At 43.4% G+C, this 21,920-nt stretch overlaps 1 protein-coding gene across 1 annotated transcript in view; it reads right to left on the reverse strand.

Moving 5' to 3' along the window:
* PLEKHA8 (pleckstrin homology domain containing A8) overlaps nucleotides 1-21,831 on the reverse strand; it is a 101,748-nt gene extending 79,917 nt beyond the window's left edge. The window contains exons 1-2 of the mRNA XM_075315314.1: nucleotides 21,622-21,831; nucleotides 5,056-5,172 (exon numbers count right to left, since the gene is read on the reverse strand). Coding sequence (XP_075171429.1) covers nucleotides 5,056-5,172; nucleotides 21,622-21,703 — 199 coding nt within the window. The 5' untranslated portion in view covers nucleotides 21,704-21,831. The remainder of the gene's footprint in view (nucleotides 1-5,055; nucleotides 5,173-21,621) is intronic.
* Nucleotides 21,832-21,920: the final 89 nt, after the last annotated feature.

Below are 21,920 nucleotides of genomic sequence, written 5' to 3' on the forward strand. Positions count from 1 at the left end.
CCTGCCACTGTACCCTCCTGCCCTCTGCACTCTCAAACTCATTGTTACTAAGCCATTATACTAGCAAACACTGAGTGAACTTAGTGGCATCATAAAAGTGGCTGTTGGACTTCTGTATTGTCCCACTAGTGCAAAGATATTTGCAGCACGTCTGCATTGAACATCCAAGCTCATTGTTACAAAGCTATTATACTAGCAATTTATGCTGCCAGTTTAAGGGCCGTAGTTGCATTGTCAGGGATAATTATTGTTGTTTATTCTGCTGTTAATAAAGGTAGACCACCGCTGCAATCTACACCACCTCTCAATTTTTACTACCACATTTTAAGTGCACAATCTTGTCGCAATCAAAATGAGTGGCAAAATGACAGATGCTGGTGGAAAGGGGAAGAGGCGTGTTGGAAAAGGAAAAAAAGGGTTTGTCCGTGGGGAAGGTGGCAAAGCTCCATTAACACCTGCTGAAGATAGACCATCTACCAGCAAAAGTAAGATGTCTACTACTTACCGTGGACAATCCGATGTGCTCCCTTTTTTACGGACACGAACAACAGGAACAAAGGTAGATGATGGCCAAAAAAGGAAAATGCTTGAATGGATCTCAAGTGGTCCAACAAGTGCCCTCTCAGCCACCTCAACTACCGCATTCAAAAAACACCAGTCCTCTGAGTTGTCATCCCAATCAAACTTGCTTTCTCCCAGCTCTGAAGTCTCCATCAGCCCTGCACAGTATGGTGGAACAGAGATGGCTGAGTCTGCAGAGCTGTTCAGTTACACTATAGCCTGGGAATCAGAGGTCTGCTGCCAAGCTACAGTGAGTACAGACCAGGAAATGGTCTGCAGTGATGCCCAGAACCTTTGTGACTCTGATTCAGGCCGTGAGGACCACGTTTCTGAGCATAATGTTGACCCTTTGTCACAAACTGTAACACCTGTGGTTATAGACAATGAGGAACATACTGATGACAATGAGACGCAGATACCAGATTGGGATGACAACTTACATATTCGGTCAGGGCAAGAAGAGGCTCGGTCTGAGGGTGAGGGGAGTGCAAACACAACAATTGATGAGGAAGTTCTAGATCCTACCTACTGTCAACCCACAGTCAGGCCCTCGAGGAAGTCAACAGAGGCGGTGGAGGAGGATGCAACCGACGACGAAGTTACCTTGCGCCTTCCTGGACAGAGTCGGAGCACTGGTAGCACATCTACAACTGCATCATCAGCCACCACTCTGCCTCTGAGCACTAGTCAGGGGGGCTCAGCAGGTCGCATGCCCTCTAAGCCTTGCCTAGCCTGGTCCTTTTTTGACATAGAAAAGATCGCCCAAATTATGTGATCTGTAAAATTTGTCGTGATTCTGTTAGTAGAGGTCAAAACCTCAGCAGTTTGACAACTTCTTCCATGAATCGTCACATGAATAAATATCATATGTCCCAGTGGGAAGCTCACCGTGCTGCAATGTGGCCTAGCGGAGCGAACCATCCACGGCCTGCCCCTTCCAGTGCATCCGCGCGCTCTTCATCTTCTAGGACTGTGGGGACAGCTGTCACACCTGGTTTTCCACGCACAACTTCCACCACTGTAACCGCAACAGGCAGTTTGCTTGGTAGGTCGTCAGTTGGTTTGGAAGGGGAAACAAGTACGTGTGTACAGCTCTCTCAGACATCGATAGCACCAACGTTGGATGAAGGCAACATCATGTCTACGCCTGCACTTTCCTCACAAACCTGCATTTTTCCAGGGACACCCTACTCAACACCGTCTACACACAGCAGCCAGATCTCTGTCCCTCAGATGTGGACAAATAAAAGGCCATTTCCTGCGACCCATGACAAAGCTAAGAGGTTGACTTTATCCCTCTGTAAGCTCTTGGCTACCGAAATGCTGCCTTTCTGCCTGGTGGACACACAGGACTTTAGAGACCTTATGTCTGTCGCTGTGCCCCAGTACCAGATGCCCAGTCGCCACTACTTTAAGAAAGGTGTGCCCGTGCTACACCAGCATGTCGCACACAACATCACCGCTTCCTTGAGAAACTCTGTGTGAACGGGTGCATTTCACCACCGATACTTGGACCAGTAAGCATGGACAGGGACGTTACATGTCGCTGACTGGGCACTGGGTAACTATGGTGATAGATGGTGAAGGGTCTGCTGCACAAGTCTTGCCGTCCCCACGACTTCTGTGTCAATCCTCTGTCTGTCCAAGTTCCGCCACTGCTTCTGCCTCCTCCACCTCATCTGTGTCCTCCACCTCCGCCCCAAGCCTGCCTGGTCAGGCCACCAGCGTTCTCACTGCGCAGAAGGAATCACGCACCCCTTATTACTATGCTGGCAGCAGAGCGCAACGACATCAGGCGGTCTTTAGCTTGACATGTCTTGGGAATAAGAGTCACACAGCTGAGGAGTTGTGGTCAGCTCTGCGGTCCGAGTTTAATAAATGGTTGTCTCCACTCAACCTGCAGCCTGGTAAGGCCGTGTGCGACAATGCTGCAAACCTGGGTGCGGCCCTTCGCCTGGGCAAGGTGACACACGTGCCTTGTATGGCTCACGTGTTGGACCTTGTTGTCCAGCAATTTTTAACACACTATCCCGGCCTAGATGGCCTTCTGACCAGGGCACGAAAACTGTCTGCTCACTTCCGCCGTTCAACCGCCGCAGCTGAGCGACTTGCATCGCTCCAGAAGTCTTTCGGCCTGCCGGTTCATCGCCTGAAATGCGATGTGGCGACACGCTGGAATTCGACTCTCCACATGTTACAGCGACTGTGACAGCACCGCCGAGCCCTGGTGCAATACGTCATGACGTATAGCCTGGGCCAACGAGATGCAGAGGTGGGGAAGATCACCCTGATTGAGTGGTCTCAGATCAAGGACCTATGCACCCTTCTGCACAGTTTCGACATGGCGACGAATATGTTTAGCGCTGACAATGCCATTATCAGCATGACAATTCCAGTCATTTACATGCTGGAGCACAGGCTAAACACTATTCGGAGTCAGGGGGTGGGACAACAGGAAGGGGAGGAACTACAGGAGGATTCATATGCGCAAGGGACAACAACATCACCAAGGTCCAGACGTTCATCATCACCAACGCGGCAGGCATGGGACCATGGGGGACAGGGATCAACAAGGGCGCATGGTAGCAGGCGAAATGTTGAGGAAGGTGCAGGAGAACATGAAGAAATGGAGGACGAACTGTCCATGGAAGACTCAGCGGATGAGGGAGACCTTGGTCAAATTTCAGTTGAAAGAGGTTGGGGGGAGATGTCAGAGGAAGAAAGAACGGTTAGCACCTCTATGCCACAAACACAGCGTGGACTTGGTCCGCATGGCTGCGCAAGACACATGAGTGCTTTCTTGCTGCACTACCTCCAACATGACCCTCGTATTGTCAAAATTAGAAGTGATGATGACTACTGGATTGCCACACTATTAGATCCCCGGTACAAGTCCAAATTTTGTGACATAATCCAAGCCATAGAAAGGGACGCACGTATGCAGGAGTATCAGCAGAAGCTGTTACTCGATCTTAGCTCGGCTTTTCCACCAAACAACCGTGCAGGTGCAGGGAGTGAATCCCAGTTGTAACTTGACAAACATGGGACGGTCTCGTCATCTTCAACAGTCTACCCGTACCAGTAGCACCGTATCTGGTGCTGGTAACAGCAATTTTATTGAATCTTTTCATAATTTTTTTAGACCCTCCTTTGCAAGGCCAACAGAGACAACAAGTCTGACACAGTCAACGGCTGGAGAGGATGATACAGGAGTATCTCCAAATGAACATCGATGCCATGACTTTGCAAATGGAGCCTTGCTCATTTTGGGCTTCAAATCTTAAAAAATGGCCAGAGCTCTCCAGTTACGCCTTGGAGATTTTGTCGTGTCCAGCTGCCAGCGTTGTCTCTGAACGTGTCTTCAGTGCTGCTGGGTGTGTGCTGACAGATAAGCGCACGCGTCTGTCCAGTGACAATGTGGACAGACTAACATTCATCAAAATGAACAAGTCATGGATCCACAAGGAATTTACTACCCCTGTGTCATCCTGGGGAGAGTAAATGCTTGTGGATTTGGAATGTGCTTGATGCAAATCAAAACATCCTGTTTGCAACTAGGGCACAACTGCTGCCACTGATGGGGTGTCTGTGTGGCCCAATTTTTGGAAAAAAGGGAGACTCCGCTTGGAGTAACCCTTGCTTGCCGTGTTTTTAAAAGGAGCCAAGATGAACAAGTCATGGTTCAGCAAAGACTTTGCTACCTACCCCGGTGTCATCCTGGGGACGGTTAAGAATGGCGTATTTTTGAATGTGCTTGATGCAAATCTAGCTGTGAAGTGTACAACTGGGGCACAACTGCTGGCACTGAAGGGGTGGGTGTGTGTGGGGCACAATTTTTGGACAAAAGGGAGACTCCGCTTGGAGTCACCTTGCGGTGTTTTACATGATTTTAGAAGGGCGTGCCATGCCTATATCTGTGTCTCCTCCTCTTTTTCCTTGTCCAGCTCTTTTGTTTTCGCATGAGTATATGTCCTTGTCACTTTCCCATGTGTTTGTGTTGTGTTGTGAGTTGTTTGTCACCTTTTGGACACCTTTGAGGGTGTTTTCTAGGTGTTTTTATATGTTTGTGAATGCCTGCCATTGTTTCCTATGCGGTTCGAGTTCGGTTCGTCGAACGTTCGACGAACCGAACTCGAACGGGACCTCCCTTCGGCGAACCGAACTCGAGCCGAACCACGACCGGTTCACTCATCTCTACCGAACACGTCATCTTTGATAGCAGCATATGAAGTCTCTGATCCCATTGACTGTAGAATATTCCTAACACCATATAAACAATAAAGATATTTGAAACCAAAGCCCTGAGGGACATATGGACATTAGAGAGGGGTCCTCCACTAAGGAGCCAGGATGGAGAACTGCTCTGTAACAATGGCTCCTGCTGTCGAGAACACGTCTTTTGTGTCTTACGTGGATGCTTTCTGGTTGGCGTCTTGCGGCTTTCTCTGGCTAAAATCAGCCATTTTACAGGAATGCTCATTTCCAATAACACACCTTGAATTTCACAGACAGCCATCTGGATGCTTCCCTTGCAGCCCTTCCAGGCATCTTCCCTTGAGTCATAATAGGAAAGAATTCCTCCGCACAGAAGAAACCATCTTGGCTGCCACCCTGTAAGACATCACAAAAATAGACATTAATATAAAAGTAATCAACGTAGAATATAATATTCTAATATTAGACACAGATCACTAAGGAAGTAAGCAGATGCAAGTGTGTGAGGTGGAGATTATATAGGAGGATATGTTCCATATACAGATCCCTGTGTATCTATTGTAGCAAAGCCGGGTAGCACTGGGTTACATTGTAGCAGTGCAGGTCTTTATTAGATGCACCTGGATAGCTTTGACTAAGAAGCAGGACATGTGTTCTCCTCAGGCCTCTGCTGGGGATGATGAGCAGAGCGGAGCGAAGTGGAGCTACAAAGTAATACATGGACGCTGTGGTCTGTCCAGTGTGAACTGTTCCTGGAGATAAACGTATCTCTTGGTGCTGGAGATCAAGTTGAGGGGGATATCGAGACTGTGTGATACCAATGTGATATGACTGAAAGAATGTGTGATTAGATAGGGATCATAATCAAAAGATAGGAGTGATGCCAGATATTATTTGACCTATCAATAATTCAGTATCAAAGAGATGTCCTCTGGATGGCCAATATGATGACCAAAGAATACATGTCAAACAGATTTTAAGATAATGAGGAAGTCACATTTACAGTTCCACTTACCGGAAACTTGTGGTTGGCTTAAAGACAGGTTTAAGGAAGCTTGCATATGAAATTTACGGCTCATTGCAATATTTCACTAACACTATGGTCAACTGTGGTCGGTCAGTTGTCAACTGGCAGGATGTACAAGTAAATGTGCAGGAAGCTGCTGGTGCCCACAGCAGTTTGTGGTCAAGTTACATGAACATGGCTGTCACATGCTGGTGACCATTTAAACACAACCTACAAAGTTTTCCTATAAAATTACACCGGACTCGCTTAATGTTAGGGGAAACCTTCCAGGACATTGAAGTGTACACACTGTTCCTGTGATGCAAGATGCCATGATGTTGTTTCCTTTATCATTAACTCGAGTTCCCTCCGATGTGAAAGGATTGCTACAACAAACTGTAATGTTGATGCATATTTCTGTTATTGTATAAGATTCTAAATGCCTATGTACCATTAACTATTCATGTGCTATTAAAATAAATAATATCTTGCTATAAAGAATATTAGTATTCGTGCCTGATTAGGATATCAGTGAGCGCTTCGTAAGTACGGGCTTTCAGCCCCCTTTTTAGTAGAATTTAGCAAGACATAAATTGGCGTAGTCGGCAGGATTACTTTTATAAGAAGTAATTAACGAATTTTTGTAATTTAGAAATTAAAAACATATATTTGGCAAATTTCCAGATATTTTTTAAATCTTTTTGCATAGTGTCAAAATGTTCAGAAAACGTAAGGATAATGTTAAGGAGGTTGTTGTGGAGATCCCGAGCTGGATTGAGGCTCCCTACAATCTTATAGCACATGAATTGGTCAATTGTGGATTGGCAGAACAATGGCAGAATAAGCTCAAGGGTTGTGAAGCTACTGATTTTGTGAATGTACTCAGTAGTGCCCCTGTGAAAACAGGTGATGTAGTGTCTTGTGGATTGGTAGAACAATGGCAGGACAAGCTTATGGGTAGTGAAGCTACTGATGTTGTGAATGTACTCAGTGGTGCCCCTGTGAAAGCAGGTGATGTAGTGTCTTTAGCACGGCACAAACAATGGCAGGATAAGCTCAAGGGTAGTGAAGCTACTGATGTTGTGAATGTATTCGGTAGTGTCCCTGTGAAAGCAGGTGATGTAGTGTCTTTAGCACGGCACAAACAATGGCAGGATAAGCTTAAGGGTAGTGAAGCTACTGATGTTGTGAATGTACTCAGTGGTGTCCCTGTGAAAACAGGTGATGTAGTGTCTTTAGGACGGCGCATCTGGATTTTGGCAACTGCATATAGTGTAATGCATGAGCGTAATCTAAAGATAGAGAAGAAAAGTTCCCAGATGGAACAAAAGATGATAGAATTAGGTTGCCTGAAAACAGTTCTGGAATGTAATACCAGACTGTTGAAGGATAAATTGGAACATTATCAGAATGTGGCACAAAAAGCTGCCATAAAAATTGCTCAAAATAAGTACAAGAAAAGAAGAGGAAAGGTAAATAAAATCCAAATTGCTCAAAATAAGTACAAGAAAAGAAGAGGAAAGGTAAATAAAACCAAAGTACATAAAAGTATCGTCTCAGCTTCTATAAACTGGGATCCCGATACTTGGGATGGGGATGTGTGGGATTCATCTTCATCATCTGATGAGGAGGATTACCATAAAGGGAAGATTCAGGCTAACCCATTAAGGAGGCGCCTAGAGAGGGCAGAGAATGAGATCATCCGGGAACATGTCCGGGATGGTCAGGGGAATCTGCAATATGACGAAGATGGTAATGCCATCATAAATGAGAGAACGATTCCTCATGTAAAAAATCGAGTAACCATTGAAGATTACTCTCAAGGAGAAGTTGATAGCATTTTAACACAGTTTAGACAAAAACCAGGAGAAGGAGAAATTCCCTGGTTGGTCAGGGTGCACAATCTCGGAGGAGGTGGGGTGCACTTTGACGCCGGAGACGTGGCAAAATTTGTCGCCATGTCTCGTGACCCAGAAATTCAGAGATCAATAAAAAATTATTTTGTTGATCATAATGAGCATGGTACTCAAAACTTAATCATGATCTTAGCCCATGCTTTTCTGGACAAATATCCATCAGAAGCAGACTTTCCTATCAATGATAAACCTTGGTATACCTTAAAAGATGGTATGGAAAGGCTGAAGGAAGAAGCAATGAGGAATGCTCTTCCTCTTTTGGGAATGGATGATGATTATCTCCAGTACCCATTAACAGCCAGCATAAGAAATAGGCTGGTTAAACATGCTCCTCCAGCATACAAAACAGTTATTTTAACCTTAACTGTAGCGCTGACTGGAGAATCAATCGGTGTAGTTCTAGGGAGGATGAGGGAGTTACAGGATATGGGACAGTGGGATAAACCGTCCCCTGGAGGCCATGTTGGTAACAGTAAGCCAAACAATCCTGATTGGAAAGAAAAATCAGTAGGGGAGGCCCCACGGGTGTCTCGCAAAGACATGTTCCAGGCTTTGCTTAAAGCCGGGATCAATAAGGAAAGGATTGATGGAAAGGAGACAGGAGAATTATGGAAGTTGTACAAACAGAAAGTTATATCTGCAAAGAAAGTGACCACTACAACTGTGGAAGGGGGCTCAAAAACCCCCAAGGTAAAGAAATCAGAAGGAAAAGGGGAAAAACCCCCAAAGAAAGTGTCTTGGGAAGATATTCAGTCAGTTTATCCATGGGAAGAACTGGCTGCAGCCGTGGCCACAAAGGTCACGGAAGGAAGGGCTAATACACAGACTGAAGTCTGTGTAAATGAAAGTTCAGAAGGAAGTGATTTACCATAGGTAGCCAGCCAAGCCCCCCTATTGATAAAAAGGGACGAACGTCCCTACGTCAATCTTAGCATACATTGGAAAGGGGGAAATGTTCAAAGAGTCCCAGCTTTGATTGACACGGGGGCGGAGGCTACTTTAATTCATGGAAACCCAGAAAAAATAAAAGGACCTCGAGTAAAAATTGCTGGACTAGGTGGTCAAGTGATCACCGGGGTTCAGACACAGGTAGATTTGAAGATAGGTAATTTACCTATCAAGCAGTATACGGTGCTGGTAGTTCCTATACCAGAATGTATTTTGGGAATTGATGTCCTAAAAGGGATGACTCTTAATCTAACCGAAGGAAAATTCTCCTTTGGGGTTATGTCTTGTCATAAGGAAATGCAGATCTCACATTATATCAATGATATAATGATACAAGGACAAGATGAGCAAAGTGTGAAAGATCAATTGACAAAACTAGTTGCTCATATGAGGAGTAAAGGATGGGAAATCAATGATGCCAAGGTTCAAGGACCGTCTCAGGTGGTAACATTTCTAGAGATTCAGTGGAACAAGGGGCACAGAGAGATCTTGCCCAATGCCAGACAGAAAATTATTAATTTTCCGGTCCCTAAATCCATACAGGAGACTCAGTCTTATATTGGATTGTTTGATTTTTGGAGACAACATATCCCTCATTTGGGACAAATGTTGGCTCATTTGTACAAAGTAACGAGGAAAAAATACGAGTTCCACTGGGGAGAGGAACAGCAAAATGTGTTTGAGATGGTCAGGGAAGTGTGGCAAGACATTGAAGGGATTATTCAATCTACCAAGACCACTGTATTTCATGTCGATGCTCATGTCCCTACTAACTCACTTGAACGTTTGTTTAATTCAGAAGCAGATAAAGCAGCAGCCATCAGACAAATCAGTCCAACAGTTGACAAGGCAAGGTACAGCTGTTTGGGCACACCAGAAAGAGCGAAACCTTATTCAGCAGGTTTAGACCTCAGTACATTGGAAACTGTCGTGGTACCCCCAGGTAAGGTAAAACCAATTTCAACAGGATTGGGTTGCCAGATACCAAAGGATCATTATGGTCAAATAGCCACTCGTTCTAGTTTAGCGTTAAAAGGAGCCATAGTGGTGGGAGGGGTAATAGAGGCAGATCATCAGGGAGAAATCAAGGTACTGATGCTAAATTTGGGAAATGAAAATTTGATATTGATGAAACACCAGAAGGTGGCTCAGATGTTAATAATTCCAATAAACTTGTCTGAGATAAGAGAAGGAACTGCCCCGGCAGAATTAACAATACGGGGTACTAAAGGTTTTGGATCCTCTAATATTAAAAATGTAGGAGCAAAAATATGGATTCAAAACCTCCAAGGACCGCCCTCAGAGACAGAGGTAATAGCAGTCGGAAAAGATTGTACTCTCCTGATAATGAGACCAGGAGTGGAGAAGTGGGAATATGTCCCACAAGAAAAATGTTATTTACGAGAATAATAGTGTATCTTTATTTGCAGAAGGTGTGGTAAATAAGCGGAATCCATGGTATCGGTTATTGGGAAGAGCTCGATAGTGATGAGATGGAGAAATTCCTGTGTTTGATGTTTGCCTCTCTGGTCGTTGGATGGACAAGTCTACATCAGGAAGAACCTGTGGCGAATAAATTTCTGATGCATCATCACATTTTCAACACACAGATTGCGGGATCTGTACACATTCTTCGCTTACAGCCACCAATATCCCTTATCTGGATGTCTCGGTATCGATGGAGGAAATCTTAAAGTGGAAAAGTTGTTCTGATCATCTTGCTGATAAAGAGACTTGAAATGTTCGTCTATAAAATACTACAGTACCCATTTCCGTAGTGGGATGGATCAATCTTCCATGGTGGCAAGGCAATTTGAATGCAACAGTCACCAATTTGCAATATCTGGCTTTTAAGGGAGGAATTTGGGTACCAAGAAATAAGACTGGACTGACTAACCTGGGATTCATCCCTATGGGGAATATAAAAATAAGTTTTGGGACAGCTACAAATACTGTAGATGCTTTTAAACCCAGCTTAGTGGAAAGGACAATTCATGATATGTTATGGCCTTATGCCAATATGTTCATAAATGGGTCTAGTGAAACTTGTAGTAACATATCGGGAAATGTAATGTGTAATGATTCCTTTGAATATCGAGCAAATGCCAAAACACATGATATTAAAGGGAGCTTTTCAGATAATATTGCTTTTAGTTTTAATATACTGTACAAAAGTAGTGAAAGTGATTATATTTGTGATTCAACGTTTATCTAAACAAACCAAGAAAACAAAATTTGTGGCAAACAATATTTCTTGGTCATGGTATGGTATATTCTGAGTGATCTTCTTCTAGTGGAATACTGATGATGGAAAATAATCCCTAGGATCAAGGACCGATTGTGATACCAATGTGATATGACTGAACGAATGTGTGATTAGATAGGGATCATAATCAAAAGATAGGAGTGATCCCAGATATTATTTGACCTATCAATAATTCAGTATCAAAGAGATGTCCTCTGGATGGCCAATATGATGACCAAAGAATACATGTCAAAACAGATTTTAAGATAATGAGGAAGTCACATTTACAGTTCCACTTACCGGAAACTTGTGGTTGGCTTAAAGACAGGTTTAAGGAAGCTTGCATATGAAATTTACGGCTCATTGCAATATTTCACTAACACTATGGTCAACTGTGGTCGGTCAGTTGTCAACTGGCAGGATGTACAAGTAAATGTGCAGGAAGCTGCTGGTGCCCACAGCAGTTTGTGGTCAAGTTACATGAACATGACTCAGCTGTCACATGCTGGTGACCATTTAAACACAACCTACAAAGTTTTCCTATAAAATTACACCGGACTCGCTTAATGTTAGGGGAAACCTTCCAGGACATTGAAGTGTACGCACTGTTCCTGTGATGCAAGATGCCATGATGTTGTTTCCTTTATCATTAACTCGAGTTCCCTCCGATGTGAAAGGATTGCTACAACAAACGGTAATGTTGATGCATATTTCTGTTATTGTATAAGATTCTAAATGCCTATGTACCATTAACTATTCATGTGCTATTAAAATAAATAGTATCTTGCTATAAAGAATATTAGTATTCGTGCCTGATTAGGATATCAGTGAGCGCTTCGTAAGTACGGGCTTTCAGCCCCCTTTTTAGTAGAATTTAGCAAGACAGACTGGTAGGACCAGACCTCTAGTATGTGTAAAGATTGATCAAAGAGAACAGACTGTCAAATCAACTTACTGTGTTTGGGAGGAAGAAAAGACCTCTGGAGTTGGCACTAACAGCCAGAGGCTAAGAGGGAGAGCCCACACTGATCTATGTGCCTGCTGAATGAACGGTTTATTTGTTGCTATACCTTTGTACCTAGAAGGGGGTGTTTTGGCGTTGAATTCCTGAGAATTTTGCGAAAAGAATAAAACTGCACAAGCTATCTTTAATATCCTAGGGGAGACTCAGCAAAGTATCCCCAGGGGAACAAAGGCGGCACTTTCTATTTGAGCAGTGGCCACTAGGAAAAGCATTTTACACCAATGGATAAACTCGAATCCCCCAACTATGGCATTGGTTGACACAAAAATCAAATTTCTGTTTAAAATGGAGAGATTTGAGATGCTGACAAACAAGGAAAAATTGACCAGGAAATTTTTTGAAACATTGAGTCCATACATCCAGACACTCCCCATAGACACTAAAAATAGTCTTGGATCACAATTTGAAAATACCTCATGGTACCTGCGGGAGGTCGTTGGAGGGCACAACCCAATAGCATAAAGATCTAGGTTTGGAGAGAGGACACGCAGAGGTGGGGAGGGGGGGAGGTACATTATCTGAATTTTGTAGTTTAATATAATAATTTATTGTATTATATGATTATTATCTGTTTTTGTTATTAAAAACTAAATAAAAAAGGTTAAAAAAAACAAAACAAAAAAAACTGCATAAGCTTGGAGCAAACCTCATCACTTGTGTGAATGCTATCTAATGCCTACCTGAAAGCACAAATACCTATAATAAATTTTATATAGCGCCAACATATTCTGCAGTACATTACAATGAAGCAAGAAAATGTACAAGCAATAAAAACAAAACAAAGGAACAAATAGTTCAGTTACAGAAGGACTAAGGGCCTTGCTCACAATCTATAAACAATATGATTAAGTAGGGTCTCCAAACAGAAGATTGAGCATCCACTTACAGTGGGGAAGAAAAAAAAAATAAAGTATTTAGTCAGCCACCAATTGTGCAAGTTCTCCCACTAAAAAAAGAGGAGGTGGGCCTGTAATTAACATCATAGGTGACCCCAACTATGAGCGACAAAATGAGAAAACAAATCCAGAAAATCACCTTGTCTGATTTGGCAAGATTTTATTAGCAAGTTATGGTGGAAAATATTTGATCAATAACAAAAGTTCATCTCAATATTTTGTAACTAGAAATATGCCCAATGCTATCGCATCGGGAGTGCGGTGAAATGAACATCTGTCTATGCTTAGTGGTGCCGACAGGAGAAGTTGTAAGCGGGGCTGGAGGCATACAGATCCGGGGGGGGGGCTCATGTCCCCTGCAGTAATAAGCCCATTGTTTAGTAATGTGTTCCTGTTGGTTCCCTTCTGTCCCCTATTATGCAGTCTCACCTGTCCTCCGTGCCCGCGGAGCCTCCAGCTGCAGTACACAGACCCCTCCGTGATAGCGTCCGGTGTACGGAGCGGCCGCTGCAGGATGTTGTCATGGCTTTACTGCAGCTGAATATTTTACGGCGCCATAAAGCATTCAACTGCAGTAAAGCGCTGACAGCAGAAGCTGCGGTGGCAGCCACGGAGAGGTGAGCATACAGCAGTGTGTGTGTGTTTGTGTTTAGTGTATATATGCATGTGCACTATGTGTGTGTAAGTGCTTGGTGTATCTGTGTATATATGTGCTCACATGTGTGTGCAATGAGGACCTGGAAGCCAGAGCACCGCTCGAACTGCGGCTGCGCAACAGACAGTGCCACTGTGCATGACGCTATAGGAGGACAGATACAACTGGAGATTATGTATGTAGATATATCCTTTGTTGGCAAAACGTTTTCTGCAAGTCTTCACAAGGTTGGCACACACTGTTGGTGGCATGTTGGCCCATTCCTCCATGCAGATCTCCTATAGGAGCAGTGATGTTTTGGGCTTGTCGTTGGGCAACACGGACTATCAACTCCTACCAAAGGTTTTCTATGGGGTTGAGATCTGGAGACTGGCCAGGCCATTCCAGGACCTTCATATGCTTCTTACAAAGCCACTCCTTCGTTGCCCTGGTGGTGTGCTTGGGATCATTATACTGAAAGATCCAGCCATGTTTCATCTTCAATGCCTTTGCTGATGGAAGGAGGTTTGCACTCAAAATCTCACGATACATGGCCCCATTCATTCTTTCATGTACAAGGATCAGTTGTCCTGGTCCCTTTGCAGAGAAAAAGCCCCAAAGTATGATGTTGCCACCCCCATGCTTCACAGTAGGTATGGTGTTCTGTGGATGCAACTCAGCATTCTGTCTCCTCCAAACACGACAAGTGCTTCTATCAAACAGTTCTACTTTGGTTTAATCAGACCATATGAAATTCTCCCAATACTCTTCTGGATAATCCAAATGCTCTCCAGCAAACTTCAGATGGGCCCGGACATGTACTGGTTTAAGCAGGGGAACACGTCTGGCACTTCAGAATCTGAGTCCCTAGCGGCGTAGTGTGTTACTGATAGTAGCTTTTTGACGGTGGTTCCAGGTCTATGCAGGTCATTCACTAGGTCCCCCTGTGTGGTTCTGGGATTTTTGCTCACTGTTCTTGTGATCATTTTGACCCCATGGGGTGAGATCTTGCGTGGAGATTATCGGTGGTCTTGTATGTCTTCCATTTTCCTATTATTGCTACCACAGTTGATTTCATCACACCAAGCTGCTTGCCTAGTGCAGATTTAGTCGTCCCAGCCTGGTGCAGGGCTACAATTTTGTTTCTAGTGTCCTTCGACAGCTCTTTGGTCTTCACCATAGTGAAGTTTGAAGTGTGACTGTTTGAGGTTGTGAACAGGTGGTGCCTTTTATACTGATAACAAGTTCAAACATGTGCCATTACTACAGGTAATGAGTGGAGGACAGAGGAGCCTCTGAAACAAGAAGTTACAGGTCTGTGAGAGCCAAAAACCTTGCATGTTTTTAGGTGACTAAATACAAATACTTATTTTCCATCATAATTTGCAAATAAAATCTTGCAAAATCAGACAGATGATTTTTTTGGAGGTTTTCTTATTTTGTCTCTCATTGTTGTGGTCAACCTAAGATGTCAGTTACAAGCATCTCATCTTTTTAAGTGGGAGAACTTGCACAATTGGTGGCTGGTTAAAAACTTTTTTTCCCCACTGTATGTCCCACTAATATGGTATCTTATCGAGGGTGCATAGTGTACATTTACTCCACCTTCCCAGAATACATATTCAGGGCTCGCTCACACCAACATATTTGCTGTAGGAGCACGATTCGACAAGACATTGGATCGCATTTGGACAAATGTTATTCTATGAAGTCGGTCACAGGTCCCAAACCCCCCCCCCAAAAAAAAATAAAAGCATCACCGGAGTTTGATTCCATTATTGGATCGCACTTTGCCATGTACAGGGGCGAATTGAAAACATCACACTGCACTCGGATGACATCAGAGTGCAGTCCGATTTTCACGGACTGATGCAATGACTTTTTTTTTTCTCCCCATGTGCCCCTTACCTGAGAGAATCGTACTGCACTATTCTCACCCTCTGATCAAACTCTGAGCAGAGTGTGATTTACATAAATGGGCCCCATTTCACTCAGATATACAGCTGTCTGACTCCAGCCTTATGCTGGTTGGGCTGCCAAAGAACGCTATATGAACATCAACGGTGGCCACTGTTACACTGCGGAATAATAAAGGTTGCATTATGGCCTCTGGGTTGTCGCAACTGTGACAAGCACATAAAAAACCCCAAAACAAAACATAACTGTCTGGGTACAACTTTAATGCAACCCCATTCACCTGCCTTACGATGTGATTTAGCAGCTGCACATAGTGATCTTTGATCACGAGCACGAGACCCGTTTTGCAGCAGTCGCAGTGTAGCCCCAGCCTTGAAAGATATGGACACTTTTTGGATTATTTTTTTTTTTTAAGTTCATGTTTCAGTAAAATGGTGGACCATTTGGCTTTTAAGGCCTTTTACGCATGGTGTGCTTTTGATGAGTTTTTGGTGCAGTTTTGTTGCACATTGTGGCCCAAATCTGCATTTCTTATCTTTGTGCCAGCAAAGTCACTTGAGGATTCTGAAGTGCTGGCGCACGTTGCTCATTTTTTACTTGCAGATTTAATGGTCAGCTCGGATGTTTAGGTTTTAAAATCCAAGAAAGTAAAGTTTATAAAATCGGCAGCTTCTTGAGGGACAGCAGCTGAGGATCAGATAATATCTGGGGGGTATTCATACTTATCCCCTCCCCCTGTTAGAATTAGCATAAGTATTATACATTCAATTTAATTTTTGACTTCCAGGACCTGTGGTGAGGTCATACCCATGTGACCAGAAAATGTTGGCCTCAGCCAACAGAAAAATGTTGCTTCTTGGTATCCACATTGTTGGTTGAGGCCCCGCCCCTTCTGGTCACATGGGTATGACCTCACCACAGGTCCTGCAAGTCAAAAATTAAATTGAATGTAGAATACTTATGTTAATTCTAACAGGGGGAGGGGATAAGTATGAATACCCCCCAGATATTATCTGATCCATAGCTGCTGTCACTCAAGAAGCTGATGATTTTATAAACTTTACTTTCTTGTGTTTCAAAACCTATACATCTGCGCTGACCACTACAGGTATGTATAGAATCAGCCTGATAGTGCCAGTACAACACTGGCTTTAGGTTATAGACGAAAATCCTGATGATTGGTTCTCTTTAAGTGCTATTGATAATCATTTATTTTGTGGAGGTATGTGGTACACTATATGAATTATTGTCAACAGTCATACACTCAGTAGGCGCTATTGTTGTGGGGACTTGCTTACCCCTTTCACCTAGTGATCCCATTAATCTACTATCAGACAGACTGGATTTCAGGACCACTTGCAGAGCTTTTTTTGACGCTCCACTTTGTGTGATCTCCACTTTTTTGTACTATTTTTAAAAAGGTTTTTATGTGCATAACAACTAAAAGATATATTACTGGTTTAAATATATGTAGTCATCATTATATATTTAGTACTTTTATTAATGACTACACCCTTATAGTTATGTCATCTTTGGCCATGGTTATAGGTTATTAAATGCTACCTGTTTTTTGTTGTTGTTTTTTGGGGACAGACGCAATCAGTTCACAAATCAAAGAAAATTAAAAAAAATTGTGTATAATCGGTCTGAAATCCACTCCCCCCTCCCCTCAAAAAATATTTTTATTATATATATATATATTATATATATATATATTATATATATATATATATATATATATATATATATATATTAGACATCTGAATGTGCCCACAGACACCAAAAAAAATGAGTGCAAAATCTATCCTTGAAAACACGGATACACCGCACGTGAGAAAATCATTTGTGTGAACGCGGCCTTATCCTGACTCCAGTAGTCGTCAGCAGCGCCCCCCTTGGTGTTAGGAGCGGATTACTGATGTTTCCTGAAACCGGAATCAAAATGGGAAGACTAGGTTGTTGACCAATTTGGACAATATCACCATATTAGAGGCTGCGCTGCTGTAATGTAGAATCCGTAGAACCAAGATGAGTTGAACGTTTTTTTTATTTCCACAAGGTGTATTAATGCTGGACTAGCGTCTTCTTCAAATAAAAAAAAGAAAGAAAAAAAAACAATTGCATAATTTGTCATTTGAAAAGGTGCTAGTTTAGGGATGAAACGCGCTGTGGAAAAAAAAAAAACAAAAACTGTTCAACTCATCTTGGTTCTAAGGATTCTTCATTATAGGATAGCAGCCGAATATCGCGGAGGAGACAGTCGTCCCCCCAGCCATAAGGCAGTAGCGGCTCCTCACAACCCACTCAGGTGAGAGTCTTCTTTTTACTGTCCTTATACCCAAAAGGCCATCACCCGATTGTCTTATGCGCTTTAGTTCTCCTACAGTTTTTCTGCCAAGGAGAACTTATTATATATTTTACATGTGGACATCAAATTAGCCCCAATTTGTGCTTTCTCCTGGCTATCCATGAAGTCAAGGAGGGCAGAGGACCTTTCAGAAAAATCCAATGCACTAATTGCCTGCTTTTAAAGAGCCACAGCCATAAGCAGCACACAGAGCCGCTCTGTCCGACAAATTCCCCTCAGGTCCAGCACAATACACACCGATAGTACATGACATGCATTTCACCCAAAACATTTTCGTGTTAGATTGTATATAAAAATAAATAAGAAGTATAGAAAATAACAATATTTTACATCCCTGCATATAGTACTGCCCTACAGATAAGAAGCTACAGGACTGCATTATACTGCTGGGACGGAGAATCACAACAATTGCGCTGTACAATCTAAGGCATAATCCTCACCCATTCCCTGTAGACTGAGCCGTCACGGGCAGGGTCCTCTCTCCTCCTGTACCAGTCTGTTTTGTACTGATAATGATTGTTGTACTAGTTTTTATGTATATCCTCTTCCCTTGTAAAGCGCCATAGAATAAATGGCGCTATAATAATAAATAATAATAATGCCCAATCAAGAGATTTCCGCCATAGACTCCGCTACTGCACCCGACTAGGAAAATGGACATCACCGCAAAGAGGGTATTGGCCAATACATAAGATAAGTATCTCTTTTTTCAAATATTCCTATAGCAGTAATGAATACCAGAGTTCCCTTATTCATTGTTAGCATTCTAGAGTGCAGCTGTATGTGTTTTGTAATTACCGGAAAGACTGTCGTACGAAGATCGGAGAGTCATATTTGGACTTTTGTTTGCCTTTCTGAGGTCAATGATTACACTGAGGGAACATTGAATAAGATTTTTGGGGAAATCAGACTGAAGCCCCCACGACAAATTTATGAACTAACAGCAAAATTCTGTGCAAACCATGTCTATAATACAGATGATAGTGCGCTATAAACACGCGGTCTGCTTCTCTTTGTTATATTTATTATTGTATATCAATTTTGTTTACACAACAAGGTAAAAAGAACAAGACGTTGCTGCCACTGGCCGGTATGTACTAAGACGTATTCCCAGCACAGTGCGGCTCACAGGTTTATGTCAGGAACTGAACACAACTGACAAGTCCATATGAAGCCTAATGCAAATCAATGGAGAACCCGAGAATTTATCTGGGAAACATTAAAGAAAGAATGCTCGGGTTCCCCATTGACTTGCATTAGGCTTGTTATTCCTGACCAATACTGGAATACCGGTAGTACTAGGTATTTGGTACAAATAATCCAAACATGAATAGCTTACTATTCACTCATCACTAGTAATGATCTGGAGAAATCCAACTGTAAAGGAAACAGGGCCACAGCCGGCAGCACCACCCTGCCTGGGAGTGTGAGAACGCAGCCAGAACAGCAGGTTATTCCACGTTTTACTGTCTCCGGAAACATTTGTGAGGAGTCTTATACTCTGCCGTGTATGCCCGAGTGACTGAATCAACTAAGACAAGTATGCTGGAAAAACACATGCTGGTACCATGATTAGTACAATGTAAGCAGACATTTCCCACCAAAAATAACCGCAAATTAGTCCTTGGTGTCAAAAACAGTGGGTGACCCATCGTAAAGGCTCATGCCATGGGCCTATACCACTGTTACTGGGGGAAATGATCTTTAAGCTGACTTAATTTTGTTTTTTTGTCCTCGGCAGCACAATATGCTGCCGAGGACAATGAGTCTATGCGCAAAGGACAGTGAATTACAGACTGTTCTGTGCACATCAGACGAGTGGTTGGAGATAATCAACGAAATTAAATGAGCGCCAACCGACACACATGTAGCCGATCATTGGCTGGTTAACAGCTGCAGGTTGTGTAAGGCCCCTGTCACACATCAGTTTTTTGCCATCAGTGACAATCCGTTTTCTCAACGCAGATTGTGACTAAACTGATGCGACGGATCCGACTATCTGGGGGTAAATAACAATTGGAAAATGCTCAGTTAAAAAAAACAAACAAAACAAAAACGGAATCCGCCGCCGGATTCCGTCATTTGACGGATGACGACGGATCCTGCGCCCATTGGCTTCCATTTTACCAAACGACGGACGGCGATGGATACGTCGCTGTCCATTTTTTTGACGTACACAAAAAAAAAACGTTACTTTGGATGTCGTCTCCGTCCGACAGACAAACATTTTTTTGATGGACGAAATGTGAGGCCATCCGTCCCGAATACAAGTCAATGAGAAAAAAAAATGAACAGCGGCATCAGTCTCCAAATCAGTTTTTTTCTTCAAAATTCGATGTATTGTGACTGATGGCAAAAAACTGATGTGTGAAAGGGGCCTAATGTAGAGGCTCTGTAACCTGTGCCATCTGTACATCCGCTATCCCTCCCCCCCCCCCCATCAGGTCTGGGGACCTTACACCCTGGAGGTCCTCCTGATTGTGTGATCTGAATTACTGATAACCTCTTTCCGGATTGGTCTGTTCTCATAATTTCTTACATTCACTGTAATGCTCCAGTTCTGGAACAACCTGACCTAAGGCCTCGATGACCACATTGTATATTTTGGACTAACGTTATCTGACTTTTTAATCTGATAACACTCAGACCAGTGAAATGTAAGGGGTCAGTGCAGATTAGCATTTTTTTTTCTCTTATACTGATTCGTCGTGAGATAAAGAAGTGCTGTGATTGAAAATGCACATCCGACGAGACTCGCCCATCCAAGTCTATGGGTGCGTGGAAAACATCAGACCGCTCTCGGATGACATCGGAGTAAACCCAAATATCCGTGGAATCATAGAATAGAAGACAGAATTCATACTCTCCTGATGTGAGATAATCGGATCACACTCGGCTCAGATTCTGATCAGTGCCATCATCATAATGGACCCGACTCTCAGATAAGAACATACGCCCATATGACCGCAGCCAAGGCCGGGTTCACATGTTGCACACTTGGTGCAGATTTTCTGCACATGAAATCCGTAGTTATACAGGATTAGCAAAGTGCAGAGGTTTTATCTAACACGTGCTGCGTTTAATTTTATGCAAATATTGACCCATGCTGTATGATTTATATCCATAGCGCATCAACTTCTGTTGTGGAAATGAACCTTTTTGGTGTCATTTTTATCCAATCAGCACCGGAAAACCGCAGGCTGAGCTGCCGACAAGACTTGGTTGGGTTATTTGGTGAATTTCCATATAAAAAAATAAATCAGAGCAGTAAATACGCACAGATCAGTGACACTGCTGAATTCAGAATAGAAAGCCACACTTAACATTCACCCTGCAAATACAACCGTTCAGATTAGCCTTAAAGGATTGTCCTCTTGAAAATAAAGCTTAGTTTCTAATAAATAAACAAACCGTGTTGTACTCACCCTGCCCAGGTCCAGCGCGGAGTCTCTGGAGCTCCTCCAGTATTGGCTGCGTTATTAATATCACATCAACAGACCCCAGCACAGCCAATCAGGGGGATAAAGATTTTCTGATAGGGGACAACCCCTTTACACGCTGCACAGAGCCGTTCCTCTGTTATTCCTCCTGGCAATGCAGTAATAAATTGAGCACTGCGGTGATTACCAGCTGTAATGTGTCCTTGTCTCTATCCAGCCATTGTCACAATGTGGGGGCCACACAAGGGAGGTGAGAACATCTACTTGTCAAACACTGACAGGAGGAATAACAGAGGAACAACAGCAGAATTACAGGGTGATGAAAAATAAAACAATGTTTTGGGCTTTTTGCTAGCAGTGATGGAAAACTAAAGCTAAAAAAAAGCATAATACATATACATGGCCTGAGACATAGATAGGAGCGCAGCGCATGGCGGGCGGCAGCACCTACCGCTCAGGTAATTCGTCCACTTGTACAGAACCCCTTCCATGTCGGTAGCAAACACGCAAGCACACGGGCCGGACTCGGGCATCTCTCCCCTCGGGTTACGTGCCGGCTTCTCAGCAGGACCCGGAGCCGGTCACAGGCGGCCGCCGAGCATTTCAGTCGTGAATAGCAACAAGCGGCGGCCGCTCCGGCGCAGACAGCATAGGACAGGATGACGTCACGGCCCGCCCCCTGCCTCCCCATCAGCAGAGCACAAACCTTCCCCTCATCCCACACATCCACCGCTTCCTGGAAGAGCTCTT

The sequence above is a fragment of the Anomaloglossus baeobatrachus genome, chromosome 6 (assembly GCF_048569485.1).
Source record: "Anomaloglossus baeobatrachus isolate aAnoBae1 chromosome 6, aAnoBae1.hap1, whole genome shotgun sequence".
In the NCBI taxonomy this organism is placed as follows: Eukaryota; Metazoa; Chordata; class Amphibia; order Anura; family Aromobatidae; genus Anomaloglossus; species Anomaloglossus baeobatrachus.